The 20,572-nt window shown below is 40.4% G+C and overlaps 1 protein-coding gene across 1 annotated transcript in view; it reads left to right on the top strand.

The window, feature by feature from the left end:
• The window catches only part of LOC149843384 (uncharacterized), a 48,029-nt gene extending 28,734 nt beyond the window's left edge, over nucleotides 1–19,295 (top strand). The window contains exons 2-5 of the mRNA XM_090000901.1: nucleotides 2,385–2,554; nucleotides 4,289–4,430; nucleotides 4,643–4,728; nucleotides 18,909–19,295. Of these exons, the coding sequence (XP_089857027.1) occupies nucleotides 2,385–2,554; nucleotides 4,289–4,430; nucleotides 4,643–4,728; nucleotides 18,909–19,295 (785 nt within the window). The remainder of the gene's footprint in view (nucleotides 1–2,384; nucleotides 2,555–4,288; nucleotides 4,431–4,642; nucleotides 4,729–18,908) is intronic.
• The last annotated feature ends 1,277 nt before the right edge of the window (nucleotides 19,296–20,572 follow it).

Raw genomic sequence — 20,572 nt, 5'->3', positions numbered from 1 at the left:
TGCAAATGTGATCTTAGGTTTAAAGCTGACTCATTCAGCTGATGGTGTAGTTATTTCCCAATCTCATTATGTTGAGAAAGTACCTGAGAAATTTGGCTATAACCAAGGAAGATCTGTAGCAACTCTATATGACCCTTCTACTTCTCTTTATAAGAATACGACTGACGTTCCTGTGTCTCAATTAAGGTATTCCCAGATTATTGGAAGTTTGATGTATCTTGCAAATTGAACGAGACTGGATATTTCGTTTTTCGTGACAAAATTAAGTAGATACACAAGTTGTCCAAATCACACTCATTAAAAGGCATTGAACATGGTACTTAGATACTTGAAAGGAACTATTTTCTTGAGTTTGCATTACAAGAGATTCTCTGTCGTACTTGAGGGATATAGTGATGTGAGCTGGATAGCCATGAGCTCTAAGAGTTATGGCGTAACAGGGTATGCATTTACCTTGGGTGGTGGCGCAGTCGCCTGAAGATCAATAAAGCAGACCATCTTGTCACGGTCTACTTTTGAGGTTGAGCTTTGTGCTCTAGATATCATAGGAATGGAAGTTGAATGGTTAAAGGGACTTCTTAAAGAACTTTCTTTAATGAGCAAACCAATTCCTACAATATATGTGCATCGTGACAATATGACCGCAATTGCAAAAATCAAAAACACAAAATATAATTAAAAGTAAAGAAGATACATCCAAGTCAGAATAAAATCTGTAAGGAAATTGGTGTCTCAGTTAGTGGTTGCTGTGGACTATGTTGGATCCAAAGAGAACACAACTGATCCATTAACAAAAAAACTAGATAAGTCATTAGTCTTGAAATCCAGAGAGGAGATGAGACTGAAACCCATCAGTAGTTCAACTACAGTGGCAACCCAACCTATCTGAGTGGAGATCTCATAAAGTAGGTTCAATGTGGTAATAACAAATTGTAGGGTGAACTGCAAAACACCTTATTAATATGATACTATGTATATGTGTTTGTTCCCCTGATTATTCTGGAAAGGTGTTGTAGCTGCAAGTTAAGGAAGAGTTAAAACTCTGAATGAGTTCAAAGTCTTCTAGGCGAGATGTTAGCAGTGCATCTCTAGAAAAGCCCACCTATGTGAGTGTGACTGTGTGACCGCAGTTTAAGGAATTGGGTTATTCCTGAAGTCACTCATGAAACAAGATTCAGGCGCATGACCATTAACGTGCCGCCCCTAAAGATTACAACCAGAACCTTTATCGTGTTGTTGCTAATGGACACTCCTACATCAAAGGTTCAAGTTCAAGACTTTAGTTCACTTCGTTCCTGTAGAGGTAAAGTTAGTCAACTAAGGTAGTGGTTCAAACCAGAAGGTACCATTACTGAAAGCATGATATGTTCTACTGCAGATTACTCCATATTGCTTCTTTGTTTCCTCCTGTTTTCACTCTTTGAATTTGTAGGGAAATGTTGGATGTAAGAAGAGGAGAGGAGAAAATTCAAATAAAGAAAACATTTGGGACCACTCATTTATGGAGTGTGTTTGAAATTTGATGATATGGAATAGTCCTATATTGAAGGATTTCAAAATAGTTGTGGGCTTTATATAACCTACAAGGAGATTCTTACACTTGTTCCAAAGAATAAGGGAGTGAGATGGCTACCACACACACGTCCGTCGTGTCATGCCGAGTTGGGCTCGGGCTCGGGTAATTGGCTCTTTAGGGCTATATCCATTTTAAGTCCAATGATTTTTTTGTCCTGGATTATTGTTTTTTATTTGGATTAAATAATGAGTTAAGAGAAATGGATAACGGATCGATCCGTTATCGGGTCATGACCCCTTGTATTCTGTAACAGGTTTCTTTCATGTTTTGTAACCGTTCGTGGGTTAGGATTAGGGTTACAGAGACATGAAGTCGCCTGACTCTTGTGATCTTGTTATCTCTCTCTTTCACTCTTCTGCATTTTTTAGAAAGGAGTTTTCTGCAACAACAATTTTGAGAGGTTGTTTTCGAATGATGATCAAACGTCGGAGTGCACCGATCTAAATCGTCGAGGCTATTGTATCCTGGGAGAAAGATGTCAAACCCTGTTTGCATCTTATGTAGAGGCGAATTTCTTTAAAGAAAGTACTTTTATTTTCATATGCCTTAGCCTCTTAGATAATACTAACCTCCTCACTGCTACTGTTGTTTTTATTATGATAATCCTAACCTCCTGCTACTGTTGTTTTTATTATGTTTTATATGGTCATTTGCATTTGTCTGGATTTTGGTATAACTTGAATGTTCAACTCTTAATCGTTATCGTGTTTGATACCTTTTCTGAATTCTATAGTGATCTTGATTGTGAAACGATGGAATAGGGAAATTAATAAACACATCCTCTCCATTTTTTTGACTCTGATTTAAGGCAAGCTCTCGAAGAAACTCTGTCGCTCTTCACCGAGGCCGTCCATCTCGTCCTCTTCCGGTGGACATGTCTGCGGTTTGCGGTCGAGAAGGAGTGGGGCGGCCAGAGCTCCTGCCAAAATTTCGAGCAGTTCGCCGCCGATCTCGTCACGTGGTTCGCCTCTTCCAAAGGTGTGGATCGTTCCCCTTTCTTCTTCCGATGGAGTCTTGGCGTTATGTATTTGCGCTCTTCTGCTATACTTGAATTTGTTGGGGCTTATGTTCCTTCGTTTGGTTCTGATGATGATGGGATTGTTTTTTATTTTAGCTTGCCTGTTTTTTCATGAGATTTCCTGCAGTCTTTGTTCGATGTCTGATTTTGCCGTTTTCACCTTCCCGCAAAGATTCCATGTTGCATCGATGGCTACAACGTTCGATGTCTGATTTTTGTAAACTTGAAAACGTGATTACCTTGAAAGGTTGTTCCTAAATAATGAAACAAAAAATTCAATGCGTTCTTCATTTGGTTATCTAGTTAAATCTTGATGCCTGAGCATGTACTGATTTTCGTGAGTGTGATGGTGTGAAAATTGTTTTATGAAGCTTCACGTATATAAAAGAATTCCTTTGGCATACTGTTGCCAATTTGGTTCATAAATTTTTTTCATTGCCAGAATTCGTGATTGATTTTGATATACATATATCTCCTTAAAAAAGAAAATATAACTGGGTGGAGTTTCAATTTTGAGTTCAATCTAACAGAAAGATGGATTTTGGTAAGAAGGGATCAATTCTCTTCACACATGAGAAGATTGGTTGTCCTATATGCTATGATTGAAACATGTGTTGGAGAAACTTCAGCCTTCAGCTGAACCCAAACTGGCATCTTAAATAGAATTCTAGTGGTCAGCAGCAGCAGCATTAATACTTGATAGGTGGCTGCCTCTATTGGAGCATCTGGTTGGTAACTCCGTAGTATATTTCCTACAGCTGTGAAGAATATGTTAGCTTGCCTAGATGTCAATGAATGTTATTATATTATAAGACTTTATTGTGGGCCTCCCTTATTGTCTCTTGGAAATACCGGTAGAGATCTTCACAGTTTATTTTTCACAGTTCAAATATCATAGTTCTTTTTTCATTTTGTAATTTGCAGAGTTTCATTTATGTCACTAGGTTATCTTGATGAAGATTTCAAGGTGCTCTTCGGTGAATATTGTGGTCATTCTGATGGTCTTATTACTCAAGTGCTAGAAATATCTAGATGCTTTGGAAAAGGAATGGTAGCCAGAAGTAAACTGACAAGTTTGTGGATGTTGGATAGTCAAGTCAGATAGCATTTCCTTTTACACAGAAAAGAGGAAAGAACGCCACAAACTTTCATAAAGAGTCTATCAGTGGCATAAGCTCAGATGTGGATGATATTTGAAGTTTATCGAATTGGAAGTGTTTGCAGATGGGCTTATCATTGGTACCTTCAAGGCTCCCATACTCTCGAGTGGAAAGTCATGGTTGCAGGCATCAGTTAGTCGATCAGACCTTGTAGATGTGTTTGCCATGGTTTGTTTAGTAATAAATGAGTTTTGAACTAATTGTTTTAATGTAAAACTTGATTGTTGTTGTGATGTTTTGGTTCATTGTGGGCTATTGTTGACAGACTGAGGTAGTGCAATGCTAATAATTTGGATAAACTGCTTTAATTGAGTCATTTGTCCCTTTACCTCTCATTCACATCTTGCAAAATCAAGGCGATATTCAGTGTTTATTCCCTTCCTAGCATGTCTTGGTACAAAATCTCCTGCTGTTATTGAAAGTCCTTGTCATTATGGGAGTCTTATGTTTGTTGAAAAGTATTATTCTTGAAATTGTTTCTTTGTTATATGTCATTGGTTATGTAATATTAGGTTGCATGTTTTCATGTTGCAGCATGTTGAGATTCCAATTCCTACTCCAAAGAAGGATGACATTCTATTAAAGTTGGAAACATCAAGCTTGAACCCAGCTGATTGGAAAATTCAGATTGGCATGCTGAGGCCATTTCTCCCACCCAAATTTTCATTTGTGCCAGGTAATAGTGCTAAGGAGTATGACTCTTTGATTTGGTCAGGGTCTTATACCAGGGAGTATGACTATTTGATTTGGTCAGTGTGTTGTACCAAGGAGTATGCCCACTTCCTATAATGCATCTTATTTCATTATTTTTTGTTCCACCTAATTCCAAGTTATTGATGGTTAACTTTGGTGGTATCTTGTTGTGGGAGGGGGAAAAAACATTTTCAGATGTTGCTGGAGAGGTGATTGAGGTTGGTCATGGAGTTCAAGACTTCAAAGTAGGTGACAAAGTGGTTAGCATGCTCAATACCTTTGTAAGTTTACAGCACTATCCTGTTGACTTTGCTTCTCATTCTCATCTAAACAAGATATGAAACTGCTTATTATTCTTTAGACACAATTTATAAGTATTGGAATCATTCTTACTAATGGTTAAAACTACTAGAATAAAAAAAAAAGATCTGCTTAAACTGCCAGAAAAGATTATTTGTTTCATAATTTCTTTTGACATGTGCCTGATGGTGTTCACTGTTGTGTTTATATGCTATTGAAACCGAAACACAGCGAGGAGGTGGGCTGGCCGAATATGCTTTGGCGATTCGTAAATTGATGCAGTGGGGAGGGTGAGGCTGACCTTCTCGTAATGGGTGCTGATGGAGATTTGTTGGGCCATCCCCACATCTGTCCGTTAATGGACTGATGTGGGGATGGCCCTCCCTAATGCAGGGTTGTGCAATATATGATACCCAATGGTCACACTTGAAGAAAGGAATGCTCTGATCAACTTCCTTGAGCCACAATATATTAAACATAACGTTTCACAAGTTGAGAATGATAACATTGAAATAAAAACAAAGACTAACAGGGATTACACAAATGGCTGATAATACCAAAGAAATAAAGCAACAGGAAGAATGTGCTGCTGAAACAAAATAACAGAGGAACTTTTTAGAATTCAATCTCTTTGCACGCAACCTTAGGATGGGTATTTAAAGACTTCAGTTGGATCCGGGTCTCGGGTTTGGGACCCAAAGCATTCTTCATGCTGTTACGTCTGGGACATTTCGGACCTGCTCTGCATCATTCTCCTTTGGTTGTGAAGAAGTGGGTTCTGACGACTTATTGTCACCACAATATGCATATCAAACACACCTTCAATAGCGGTTCAAGTAGTTTCAAATGATGCCAAATTAGGCACCACAGACGAAGCTGACCTACTAGGTCACTCTGTTTCGTAAATTATTTAGGTGGGCCAAGGTTGGCTAGGTGACCAAGCTTTTCTATTGTTTTTTTTATTTATTTATAACCCGAAAAAACCGCACACGGCACGAAAACCTGATGGTGATGGCTCAACCTGCCGTACCTACGGTTGTCATGCCAGGTGCCCGGGGCCTATGCTATATGCTACGCATTGGCTTGTGCAGACTGGTGACGCCCGTGGAAATCGAATCTTTACTCAGGCAAGGCTCCGCCCCCACTACGCCTACCCCCCTTAAGCTTTTCTGTTGTTGCTTTTACTTTTTTTGGTTGCCTGAAACATTCTTGGAAATTAACAATCAATGGTCGTACTGCTCATACTTTGTCAAAACTATACTGCCTTTTGATTATTTTGACCGCCGAATAAGATTGTAGCTTAAACAAAGTAGCATCACCCAGCACAGCAACCACACATATTTTTAAGAGGGACAACTAACGTGGGTTTTGGAGTTTTTTCCCTCTTTCCCGGTAACCTACCGCCATCTTACCAGCGGCGGTTTCCGCAGTTGACAGAAACCGCTTTGGAGGTTTTATTTTCGTCGGCAACAGTCGATGACTCCGACGATACCCGGTTTTCCGGCAACACCTATATATTCTGGCAATGCCCCCAAAAAAAACGAATAAAAAACTGATTTTCCAGGTTATACGGGCAGCCTAGGTTCAAATCCCACAGGGACACCCCTTGCTTAATCTGAAGCAGGTGGCTCTCTGGGGTTGAAGGATGCGCCACGGTTTTACACCATCGGAGAACCGACTGTTACCACCGATGACGGTTTCTTCCAACTCCATGAAAAATAAAGAAAGCAATGTAAACAATGCAAAGTTGTAAGGACATAATCATGATCCCCAACTTTTGTCCCAAGTCACCACCATAGAATACAAAAAGAAAGAAAGAAAAGGGACTGCTGACAAATATTGCAAACAGATCTTGTTCAGAAAGAGAAGAATGTATGATTTATGGTAAGAATAAAGGGATCTCACATCATAACAATTACCCAGACGGAGAGAGAGAGGGAGAGTTGTGGGTGCCCTTCCCCCTAAAAAAAAAAAGAAGAAAAAGAAAAACATTAACTATTGAAGATTTCAATCAGACAACGGTATGAAGAATGATCTCGGACACCGGAAAATTCCAAGAGGCGGCAGCGTTGGTCCGGCAGCTATCGGGCGGATTGGCGTCGGAGGGGCGACGGTCCAGGGCGTCGTTGTGGTCGGTGATCGGTGGCTTGTAGTACATTCGAGCCGTCTGCGGGCAGTGAGAATGGAACCTTGCAGCTATCCTAACCCCCAAGTCCAATATCTCCACGTACTTCGCCATCTCTTCCTCTGTTCCTGTGTCTCTCCTCCTTTCCTGAGTTTTGTTGTTCTGTCCTTTCTTTTCTCCCTCCTCCCTCGTCCAAATATGAGAGAGAAAGAGGAAGAGATGTCAGAGACAAAGGCAGGCCTTATTATTTATAGGAAGAGTCTCCTCCCTCTCCCCCTTTCCTTTGTCACCACCCACAATCTCTCTCTTACTTTCTCTCTCTACACACGCCTTCCTTCTCTCATCTTTCTTCCTATTTTTTAATGGTTTCCGTTTAAAATGAGCAGCCTGTGCACGCGCTTCCACGCTTTTCTCATTTGTTGGTTCATTATTATATTTATTGTCATTCTTATCCCCTTTCATTTGACTATATTGACAGATTGATATTTAGATAACGTGGGTTTTGGGTGTAAACTGAATGATTTTTTCTCCTCTTCTCCGGTAACCTACCACCATCGTACCAGCGGCGGTTTCAGAAATCGCTTTGGAGGTTTTATTTTCGTCGGCAACAGTCAACGACTCCGACGACACCCGGTTTTCCAGCAACAATCTATATATTCTGGCAATGCCCCCAAAAAACAAACAAATAAAAAATTGATTTTTGTTTTTTGTTCACACTCTCTCTATGTCCTTGCAGTGAGAATGGATGAATCTCTTCTGGGGCACTCATACAACAGATACTCGGGTACCAGAATCTTTGGCACCGAAGAACTCCAAACGGGTCCCATGATGATTCACTCAATCCCACGTTTGTGTTGGGTGGGGGAGGTGAATGAGCGCCACGTATTTACTCACATGGGGCTCGTATTCCCATGTATGTTGACATAACTTTGCATCGGACTCTGGTGCTATTGCAAAGACTTAATCACCCTTACTTGCTTTTCTTGCTCTGAAATGACGGTTCGAGGAAATGACAAAAATATCTTTCATTCAAAAGTTGAAAAACTACGGTTTGAGAAAAGGACAAAAAAGTCCTCCATCCAGAAAGTTTGATGTTAACTATTTAAGGTATAGACGTTCGTTATTCATTAAATTCTTGCACCATCTGTTGTAACAGTAGCTCCCATTGTCAACGCAAACTTTGCCTTCGTCTTCAGTCGAGGTTTTCGCCTTGTTTTGTATCTTGTTTTATAACACATTGTCGCCTTCTCGTGCCTGCCTTGTGTTACAAAACATTCCCATGTCTTCTCTTCACTTTCGTTGTTGTTAGGCATTATGGAAGAAATCAATGATGCACAAACATTCCAACCAGTGACATTAAGGTGTCGTGAGTAGCTTTTCATCTCATCATGCTATCGATGAAGAACGCATGTCGTCTTGTATGCCATTAAGGCATTGTTTTGTTATTGCAGGTAGATCTTGTTCTTACGATTGTTGGAAACTTATCGATATTTGTAAGACGCTGGGACCTGTTGACAAGAATGCTTGTTTACAAACGCTAAGAAGGGCCTCCACCCCATCAGGTATCCTACATTCACTCATTATATGCATTGTATCTCAAACCGTTGTATTAGTAACATACTACCGATTTGTGAGATATTATTTTGTTAGTTAATATCGATTTGTTTGCTATTATGCTCAATTTCTTCCGTATTGATTTGTAATTTATTGTGTGATATATTTATCGACCTTTTAGATATTATGGTTTTGTATTGTCGATTTGTAAGTTATTATGCTGAACTGCCGTATCGATTTTCAATATATTATTCGTTATGTATATCGATTTGTAAGATATTATATGTTTTGTAATATGTATTCATAAGATATTTGTACACAGACTTTGAAAATGTGTGTGTGCAGAAACACATCATTACACGCATTCAAATCGTTGCTCTGTCAGCGATTTGTATTGAACTCGTTTCATAGCCTCTTGGATCTACTGACATCGTTATCGTCAACACACATGTACGACATTTCGTGTCTTTTATTGGCATGGTAAGTGACAACTCGATGCTTAGTATAAGCAAATATGAAAGCGCACTTGCTTTTATACTGTCATTCATTAAATCGATTCTTTGACTTGCTAACCCTTATCAGTATCCGTTGTTATATGCATCCTGATTAAATCGTAGTAAACGTATGCGCTTGCTAACGCAACATGATATATTGCTTACAAAAAATTCTCGTGTCTTCTCTTCTTTTGCATTGTCGTTAGACATTATGGAAGAAAGCAATGACGCACAAACATTCCGACCAGAGCCATTAAAGCGTCGTGAGTAGCTTTCCATCTCATCATGTTGTCGATGAAGAACACATGCCGTCTTGTGTGCCATTTAGGCATTGTTTTGTTACTGCAGGTAGATCTTGTTCTTACGATGGTTGGAAACTTATCGATATTTGTAAGACGTTGGGACCTGTTAACAAGAATGCTTGTTTACAAATGCTAGGAAGGGCCTCTACCCCATCAGGTATCCTACATTCACTCATTATATGCATTGTATTTCTACTACCGATTTGTGAGATATTGTTTTGTTAGTTAATATCGATTTGTTTGTTATTTTGCTGGCAACACAAACTGATATATTGCTTATAACATTGTTGAGCTTATCATCAGGTTGTAATGAAGATGATCTAGCTCAATCAATTGAAAGTTATGGAGAATTGAACATCTATACTAATAACGCAACTGAAGAATTGAACATCTGCACTAATGATGCACATGATAAGAAGGGTGCAAGCATTAGACTCACTCTTGACTTGAATGTTCCAGTAGAAGAAATGCAATTCAATAATGAGGTAGATTATCATGACAGTACACATAATAAAAGTGTCGGCACTGCGAATGAACATGGAAGTACACTTGACTATGTTTCGGTAGAAGGAATGCAGTTTAATAATGAGGAAACTGCATATAAATTTTACAATGATTATGCCTTAAAAGTTGGCTTCAGTGTGAGAAGGTTTTCTTGGTCAAAAAATGCACAGAGTGTCGTGGTGAGAAAGACATATGTTTGTTCCAAGCAAGGTTGGAAGAAATCAATGGGAAATCCAACAAGGAGCATGCCAAAATCAAGATGTGGATGTCAAGCCAGAATGGTTTTGAGAAGACATCCGAATAGAAAATTTCTAGTTCATACTTTAATCAGCGATCATAATAATGATTTATCTGCATCATTATGACTCCTATGTTAAGGTCACATCGTAAAGTAACTGTAGCGCATGCTACAATGACTGAAATAGCCGATAGCGCCGGCATTGCACCAAGGAAAACATACAATTTGTTTGCCCACACAGACGATGGTCGTGATAATGTGTCATTCACACATTTGGATCTAAGAAACCACTTGAGAAGGAAGAGGACAGATAACATGAAGAATGGAGAAATCTGTTCTTTGGTTGATTACTTACAGAAGAAATCAAGCAATGACCCTAGTTTCTTTAGTGCAATGCAACTGGATGAAGATGAATATGCTGTGAATATGTTTTGGGCCGATTCAAAGTCAAGAGTAGATTATGAATGCTTCAATGATGTGCTTGTATTTGATACTACAGTAAAGATTAATACTGAACAGTGGTCATTTGCGCAGTTTGTCGGAGTGAACCATCACTCACAGAGTTGTATATTAGGCGACGCGCTTTTGTATGACCAGACAAAGGAAAGCTTTGAGTGGTTGTTCAAAGTATTTACACAGGTAATGAACGAGAAGCAACCTAAAGTTGTACTTACAGATGGTGATCACGCAATTTCGGCTGCAGTGTTTCATGTGTGGCCAGATGCACATCATCGGCTATGTTTGTGGCATATCTTTCAAAATGCAGCAAAGAACATAGGACACATATTTAATCAAAAGACAGGGTTTGATAAAAAGTTTACTAGGTGTGTACTTGAGAGCGTAGACGAGATCACCTTTATGTCTGATTGGGAGGAAATGATTCAGACACACGACCTTGAAGATTGTCTGTGGTTACAAAATTTATTTGCAGAAAAAGAGAAGTGGGCATTGGCATATGGAAGACAATACTTTTGTGCAGGTATGATAAGCACACAAAGAGCTGAATCTATGCATGCCACGCTGAAGAAAACATTGTATTCATGTTTAACAATGTTTCGCTTCATGGAACAATATGAATTATTTATAGACGGTCTAAGACAGAATGAGCTTGAACATGACGTGAAATGCTTCAATACACGACCTCCAACTTTTGGCATGAAAATATTGATGCGACCTGCAGATCTGTATACACTAACTGTATTTAAATGGATCAAGAAAGATGTGTTTCATGTCATGAATTGCAATATAGAAGGACCCGTGCAAACCGAGAATATGTGCAAATACCGTATTTTATGGGAGGGCGAAAAGCATCACAAAAGACAAGAAGCAAATGTCACGTACAATGTGGACAATGGAAGAGTTGAATGTTCGTGCAAAATGTATGAATTCAAAGGTATTTTATGTTGTCATGAATTAAGGACACTTAATCAAGAGAAGATACAAGAAATACCAGAGTCTTATGTAATGCGAAGATGGAGAAGACAAGCAAAGATTGAAATGCTTGATATGGACAATGTGAGTAAATCTGGTGTCGACGAGAAGTGCCACATAGCCTCCCGTTACCAACAACTGTGTAGGTCATGTATGCATGTTGCTGATTTGGCATCGAGATGTGAAGAATGCTATGTATGCATGAGAAAAGCGTCAAGGGAGTTACTTGAAAACATGCAGTTAATTAACCTTCAGTCCGCTGCAACGAATGAATACCAGTCGAAGATAATGGGATCAAACAACGTAGGTGAAAATCATGCTTCGCTTGACACTCCTGAGAAGTTGCATCGTAGCCTAAACATCATCTTCAACAAGTCAGTAGTGAACGTTGTTGATTATGATGGACATATTCATGAAGCGAAGGGTATCAAAAGAAAACCTGCCTCTGATCGCAGTCGTCGGAGGACAAAGGGTGCACTAGAATTGGTTGGCAAGAAAAGGTCTAAGAAACAACCAACCTCTAATCAAAAGCAACAAAGCCCTTTTCATGAACAGGTATGTAAGACATTATATTGCTTCTCATTATGTGAAGCTTGTCAATATCTAACTCGTATAATGTCCAACATGCAGCAATACCCTAAAGATGTAATACCCAACGTGCTAACCTTCATTCCTCCCGACCAGATTTCCGGCAACGATAACTTCAGTTTTACAAGTCTTTTGGTATGTAATCAATGTTGGGATGATGTTTGCATTTCTTGTGAAACTTAAGGCAGTGTTTTATATTTTGTGTTTCATGACAGGCTCTGATGAATTCGCAAGAGAAAACTGGTACACAGGAATCTCGTTTGGGCTATTAATTAAGTTGTCATGCCTCTTTGCATGACCCGATTTCCACATTGTCGAATTTGTTAAGAGTTTAGGGTTTACAGCAGAGCTCGTTTACTGAGAAATTGTTGGGTTTCCCTTTTTATTTGGACCGCAGCAGAACTCCTAGGACGTCCACTGATCTTGCCGAGGAAGTCTTTCGTATTCGCTGGATTTTGATTTGTCGGTGACGATTTGTGGTCCGTGCTTGGTGGTACGTGAATCGATTTCGTATTCGCTGTATAGCGATTTGTGCAGTCATCCGACTGCGATTTGTATGAGAAATCTATAACAGTCATTCGTATACGCTTAATACATATTTACAATGATTCGTAGTTCAAATACTGTGCATCAATTTTATGAGAAATTTATAACAAAGTAACGATTTCAATACAGAAATCGATGTACGTATAGCATAATACAGTACAAATCGAGACAAAAACTCAACATGAAGCCTCAACACGATTGCCTATAACATAAACCCTATACCCTAAACTGAATGAACATCAGAGAACACATTTGCGATTTATTCGGTCAACACAGGCATGTAATCGACGTTCAGAAATGATAAAAGTAAAGATCAATAAGAAATGATTGATGTTCACAAATCGTTGTAATTCTCTACCTCCTGTACTGAAAATCGCAAAATAAATTTGTGTTGTATGCTGTCAAAAAAACATGGTAATGTTCCCCGTTGAATGATAATAGTCAACAACGATAAGGTATGTTTGTCGTTCAGAAATCACAATTTTTCTCGTCGTCATTGAATGTAAATCGCAGGACACATATGCGATTCATACGGACAGCAAAGGATATATTGACAATTTTTTCATTGATCGTACATTATTCATTGATCACGGTGGTTGAGCAGTAGATCTTCTACCTCATAAATAGTCGCACAAGTACTGGACGGTGTGATTATCTTCTACTTCGTGAACCAGCAACAGTCAAACCGACGATTCCTTTATAAACCTGGAGTTCGTCACTCGAACATGTAACTAGCTACATAGCAAATTGTGGTCGATGAGGCAGACGAAGACAGCTACACGACCAACGATGGCGAATCAGGCGTATATTGTCTACACATCGTCTCTATTTTCATCAAAATCCGTCTCTTTCATGCCATTTTTGTGATTTGTGTTATGTACTGTATAATATAATTTCAATATCGTTCATTGCAAATTCCTTATTCATTTCAGTAGAACATCCACCGACGAAGTTGGGCGAAAACTCAGTCAATCACTCCTGGAGGACATCAAGCGAATGCACGATGAATTCACACAATACAACATGATCAATAATTTTGTTCGTATGAAACTATTGATCTAAGAAACCGAAAGTACTGGAGGTGTTGTTCATGTATCATTCCTGAGGCAGGGTTTAGATATAACATGTGATCAGAGGTTTCCTTAAATAGGCCATATTGCACATCAAGAGCAACTCTGGTTATGTTTTCCATAAAATCCTTACAAACCCCTCATCCAACTATGCCAGCCCCATTGACTCCCAATTCATTGACAAATGTCACCCGGATCATTCCCTTAAGATCCTTTTCAGACAACAGGCTCAACTGACTAAATGCATCTTCAACAATTCAATCACGTCTTATTCTAAATCGATGTCTAGGTAAAACAGCATGAGCCCCATTTGATTGTCGTATAGCTCCCAACTGTGAAGTGTAAATTCTGACTCTGCTCATAAATGACACCATAAAAGGAGATTGCTTTAATATGTTGTTGGCTCTCGTGTTTTCACTTACAACCTGAGAAAAGAAATTTTCGCTGATTGCTTCGTGAGCATGAAAGTCATCAGGTGATATAAATTGCCGCCTGCTATTCCAATCTTGCAACTGTGCCAAAAGCTTAGATGTCACAATACTAAGTCTTTGGTCAATAAATTCAATCGAAAGTCGCTTGTGACTAGAAAGATTCACAATAGATTTCTGTCTTATAGAGTTCTTTATAGGAACCACCCACAGGAGATGCCATAAAGCCTCCTTCAAAATGATTATTAAGGTCTCGACATCCTGCAGAGTCACTGGTTTCTGCTGTTTAAAAACTCTTTGTTTTCTATTATCATCAGCATGTGCCTCGTGACCTGTTGAGGGCGTCGATCTCTATCACCCTGTGGCTGGCCCTCTGGGCGCGCCGGCTCACGTTGTACCAATACTGTTGCTGCTGGAGGCGGTCTCAGTGAGTTCCGAGCAGGAGGAGGAACTTGTTGAAATCGCTGCTGAGGATCTGGTGGGGGAGGTGGTCCCAACAAAGGGGGATAGACTGGGTATGTAATAGAGTTAGGGTTTGGATTTGGATGATAGGTTTGGTTTAGGTTAGTGTTTGGGTTCGGATAATAGTTTGTGGTTGGATGTGGATAGGGGTTGGATTTTGGATTGGAATAGGGGTCTGGATTTGGGTAGAATAATGGGTTCGAATTTGAGTTGGATTTGGGTTTGGGTAGGGGTTTTGGATTTGGTGTTGATTTGAACCCGATTGGTTTTGGATCGGGTGTGATCCTAAAGTAATCGTCGGACCCAGATTTGGATAGGTTGGATCTGGGATCGAGTTGAGGGGGTAAAATGCTTGGTTTGAACTTGATCCATGATCCATATGATTATGGGTCTGGTTTTGACTCGGCTCAAAGTAAAACAGGAGCTCCGTCCGGGTCCGATGCAGGCCTGGGTTGGTCTCGGATCTCATGATAGGGTCAAACGGTTGGGTTGGGCCAGATCCGGGACAAACCCCGAACCGGGCCCAACTGGGTAGGTTGGACGAAGGGGTTCGAGGCTAGGACCCGATTCCGAGGACCCAAAGGGCGGTCCCCGGGTCTGGGCCCCGCTACACCTAGTTCTGGGCCGGACCCTCTCGGGTTTAGACTCATCCACAAGGGTCTGTGACCCCCTGCGCACTGGTGGGCTGTAGCAGCGCCCCCACGCTTAGTCTAAGGAAATTGGGCCTGATCAGTCCGGGCCTGATCAACCCCCAGCTTGGCTGACGCTGTGGTGCCAACACCCTGACCCTGGGCTACGCTCGAACCCGGCAGACCCGGTCTGGCCTGCGGACCTGGGGTCGTGGCTCGAGGTCGGGCCTGTGCATTCACTCCATAGCTGGAGGGTTCGTCAGCGAACACTGGGTTCGGCTGGATGACCCTCACTCCAGAATCGATAGCTTTGAGCATGCCTGGGTGAAAAAAGGGTACCGGTTGTGAGAGGTTGTCGTGACCCGCATCCCTGTGCAAGGCCTCCTCAGCGCCCTCACGTCACGCAACACGCTGGACATTCAATTGGGTTGGATCGACGACTGTTGTATTCGCTGGGTGGACTGCACCCTCACATAACTGGTTTATTGGCTTTGTGGGCGCTCCTACCGGCGATTCAAGAACGCCCAACCGCACCTCGAACCCATCCATGCACTTCGACATACTAGCTACCTCCTTGTCTAGGCATAGTAGATTTTTCTGGATCGTTGTCAACATGTCCATCATCCGGATCATTGGATCTTCGTTGCCAGTCTCCTCTTGCGCCTTCCTGCTCGTAGGATCGTCCCTCGCTTCTTGCGACATGCCGTTGACCAAGGAAGAGGGGTTGGGCTCTGATACCACTTTGATGCAGTGGGGAGGGTGAGGCTGACCTTCTCGTAATGGGTGCTGATGGAGATCTGTTGGTGCAGTGCGGAAGTCGGTTGTCCGTTAATGGACTGATGTGGGGATGGCCCTCCCCAATGCAAGGTTGTGCAATATATGATACCCAATGGTCACGCTTGAAGAAAGGAATGCTCGGATCAACTTCCTCGAGCCACAATATATTAAACGCCTGATAACGTTTCACAAGTTGAGAATGATAACATTGAAATAAAAACAAAGACAAACCGGGATTACACAAATGGCTGATAATGCTAAAGAAATAAAGCAACAGGAAGAACGTGCGGCTGAAACAAAATAACAGAGGAACTTTTCAGAATTCAATCCCCCTGCATGCAACCCTAGGATGGGTATTTAAAGACTTCAGTTGGATCCGGGTCTCGGGACCGGTCTGGGACCCGGAGCATTCTTCATGCTGCTGTTGGGTCTGTGACGTCTGGGATGTTCCGGACCTGCTCTGCATCATAAATTGACTGTTAAGAGACCCCCAGAGGTTTCAGCAGCTGAAGGTGCATCTCTATGAGTAGCTGGCCTTACAGCTTTGCAAGCACTTACCCAGGCTGCTGGAATCAAGCTCGATCAGAGCAGGCCATCTGCTAACCTTCTGATCACTGCAGCCTCTGGTGGTGTCTGCCATTACGCAGTCCAATTCTCAAAGCTCGGCAACACGCATGTCACTGCAACCTGTGGAGTTCGCAACATCAATCTGGTGCAATCATGTGGAAGCTACACAAGTGAGACATGATTAATTTTAATGAGTATTCACAGTTTTCTTGATTATAACACATTTGATCAATGGTTTATGTTTTGCTTTTTAGCATTAGTGTTGGAGCTCTGTGGTATAGTTTTTATGAAGTATAATTTTATCCAAGTAGACATCTCATTGAGATGTTTCTATAATATAATGTTTTAATGCTTTTAGGTTCTATCACCAAAAGCGTATTTGTCTATTGGATGCACTACTGTTATTAGCCCCTTCCATCTTTCAAGGGCTTCCTTCACAAAGTATTTAGTGACTCCAACTGCAAAATCCTTTTGTTCAAGTCAGCAGGGAGATACTGGATTGTTTTCAAAGAAGAGGGTTTGTGGACCTGTCATGACTGAAACTAAATCCTCAACAGGTGTATTAAATTTTTTCCAGAAATGCTAGGTCTTTCTATGTGTTTGCCGAGTGCTATGCAAATTTGTGTGTATTTTTGTACCTTACAGGTGTATCCTTTAGTGGGTTATTCTAGTTTGAAGTTTAAAAGAGTCTGTTGATATTGTATCTGTTACTGTTGGCAAGACCTTACCGACATCTGATGTATTTTGGTATTGTATATGTTGACTTGGTCCTTTGAATTTAAGGAATCCTTTACATTCTCTTTGTTGGGGCTTTTGCTGTGTATTTGGAACCATGGCATGCTGATATTTTTGAATTTCATCTCAGAAAGAAGCTACCTGTCTCAAGTCGGCATGTGCAACAACCAACCAAAAGGCATAATTTTGATGTTTCTTTCAGTCTATATTATCAGTCAACTCATGAAGTGTTATCATTGTTTTGTCACTTCAGGAAGAGAACAGAGCACGTGATCTTTTCTATGCAGTTTGGGCACCTGATCTCTTCATGAAGAGGGTTCAGGATAATGAAACATGGTCACTTTTCTGTCCCAATAAATCTCCAGGTCTAGCTGACTGTTGGGGTGATGAATTTGAAATGCTCTATGCTAAGTATGAAAGAGAGGTATTCTATCTGTTTTATGTAGCTTAAGGACTATGCAACCTTTTGCAATTTTTTCTGATTTGATTTTTTAAGCAACTCTGATTTTCAATATGGGGCAAGGTAAAGAAGGTTGTGCCGACGCAAAAGCTCTGGTTTGCTATTCTAGAATCACAAATAGAGACTGGAACACCCTATATGCTTTACAAGGTTGTTAATTGATTGGATTTTTTATATTCATCCTTAATATCTTTCTAGAGTTTTCTTTTTTCTGTTACTGTTCTTATAATATAGCTTGCTGGAATTCAGATGAAGTTATTTTGTGCCTGCTGAAATCATAGTTGGAATTCACAAATAGAGACTGTTACTGTTTTTTTTTTTCTGTTAATTGTTTGGAATTCAGATGACGGTATTCTATCTGGCTTATGTAGCTTAAGGACTATGCAACGTTTTGCAATTTTTTCTGATTGGATTTTTTATATTCATCCTAAATATCTTGCTAGAGTTATTTTTTTCTGTTACTGTTTTTATAATATAGCGTGCTGGAATTCAGATGAAGGAAGGATATCATCTAATCTGTGTGCTGAAATTGTTGAATCTTCTAATCAGCTATCTATGCAAACCCAAGATGTTCCACTTGTGGCAAATGGTAGGATTCTTTGGCTAGGGGCAACCTTTTTGAGTAAAACATTGCATCACCATCATTAGCCTAGCCCCATCTACATGGGATTGCTTTTTAGAATTCTGTTTTTTCTTGTGTAAGGTGTGGAATCCCATGTGTCTACTCTATTCGGTTTAGTTAGCCCGTGGAAACAATTAAAAACGTTGCCTCTTTTACTGCTTGAAGGGTCTTTTTTCTCTGTTCTCACAGAGATGTCCTGTCAACTTCTCTCAGTTCGCTCGAATAAAAAGAAAGGTTCATTGGTGTAAATCCCAGATACTGCCTAGCTAGCTGGTAATTAGGTTTTCATTTTTCTAGGAACCTTGGCTCTGCACTTCCCATCAGAATGAGGATTTCCTATTTCAACCTTTTCACATTACCCAATACACAACCTCAACTCTGCCATGTTTGTGCGCAAGCATGCATGCATGAGATACAAACTTCGACTGCTTCTCAAAAATTTATAGGTGATTTTGGAAGCATGGATTTTTTTATTTTTTATATGTTGTATGCATGTTTTAAATGCTTTGTCCTTTTGAGAGAGCACAAACTTATATTTTGTATGTATAGATGAAATAACCAGCATATTGTTTAAACTAATCTCACTTCATATTTTTCCTTTATCCTTACACTGGCTTGTTCATCAACAGGAAAGGGGTATTAATTTTCCTGAGGACTTTGAGCTTGATGAAGAAACAAGGTTTTCTTCAGTTTATAAGGGAACAGATGATGGAATATGTCAAGAAACTGATGACATATTGTTGGATACTTGTAATGATGAATCTTTTGGTGTTCCATTCAAATGTAATGCTTCCGGTCCATGCTTTGCCAAAACCCAATCCAATAGTCAAACCCAAGTTTCATCTGGCTCTTGCACTGTGGTAAGCCTGCAAGAATTTATTTTTTTGAAGAAAAAATCATTTACTTTGTTTTTGTGTTGCTATGGTAAACATGCTTCTTGTTTGAGTTCTCATGCATCACATGCTCCTGAATTTGGCACACATAAAAATACTGAATCAGACTTCCCGCTTCTCTAATTTCCCTTATTTGTCCAATGAGCCTGCACCTCTCGTTTTATTGTGCTTACAAAGAGATATGCAGAGACATCATGGCTAAAGAATACTAGCAAATCATTCACTTGGTGTCCAATGAACCTGCTCCTCTCGTTATTTTTCCTTTATGTTTTTGTGTTTTTTTTTATGTATTATATTTTTTACAGCCAATTATTTAAAAAAAATGTGTAGGTTGGAAATAGTGGCAGTTTACAAACTGCCACTGTTTGTCTAATGCTGAGTGGTCAACAGCGGCAGTTTGTAAGAGCTGTTATATGGTACCTACAGGCAGTTTAAACTGTCACTGTTGGTACCGTGGCAGTCCAAAACGGGCCTTAAGTAGGACCTATTGTGGCAGTTTTAGATTGCCACTGTAGAGTAAATATGAAACTGCTGCTATAGGACACCTACAGTGGCAGTTGTACTTGCAGCTGTAGATTGTGAAACTGTCACTGTTGCCAACAACAACACCTACAGCAGCTATCGGTAAACTGCTGTTGTTTGCTTCAGTGGCATTTAAACAAGGCTATAGCGGCAGTTCTTGACTGCGCCATAGCTATATTTTGCAGTAGTGCCCCTACCAGACGAGCGGAGCCCCTTGTGCGCCATTTAACCGTCATATTTGATATTACAATTTGTTCCTAGTTGTACTTCAAGAACTCAAAAATAGTTGCATATAATATAAAAACATATTAAACCCATAAATAACAAAAAATATTGAAATTTATAATTTATTAATCGTGGGTTAAAACCATGTTAAAAACATGATATTTTCAATATAAGCATTTTCCCCAAAATGTTGCGTCATAGTTAAGATAATGTTGAACATCAGAAATATTGCTTTAAATCATGCTACCCTACTACCGTGGGGGTTGCCTGCATGGTCAGTGGGGTGGCTGTGAGGGCACTGAGATGAAGGCACCAGATCAAGGGAGGGCCACGTAAGGCAGGGTGGTTGTGGGGCCCCACCCGGGGTTTTCCTGGCTTGGGCAAGGGTTTCACTAATCTCAAAATATCAATAATATTTGTGGCAAGGATCGCTCAAACACTTTACCAGTATAGCAAACCATGGTGTCTCTTGTCTAGATCCAGTGGACCAGGGTGGGAAACAAGGTCTCCACCCCCGCCCCGTCTCAAAATTCTACCCTCCATCCTCGCATTCATCCTAGTTTCATGTCCTCCATACTTGGTCCAAACAGGGCAAGGCGGGTGGGGCCCCATTTTTCCTCGGTCCACAGTCATCCCTAAAGAGTATTTTAGCA

The sequence above is a fragment of the Nuphar pumila genome, chromosome 3, assembly GCF_984573655.1.
Source record: "Nuphar pumila chromosome 3, dmNupPumi1.hap1.1, whole genome shotgun sequence".
Classification (NCBI taxonomy): Eukaryota; Viridiplantae; Streptophyta; class Magnoliopsida; order Nymphaeales; family Nymphaeaceae; genus Nuphar; species Nuphar pumila.
Note: the sequence above shows the minus strand (reverse complement) of the source record. Positions and strands in the feature narration are given on the sequence as shown.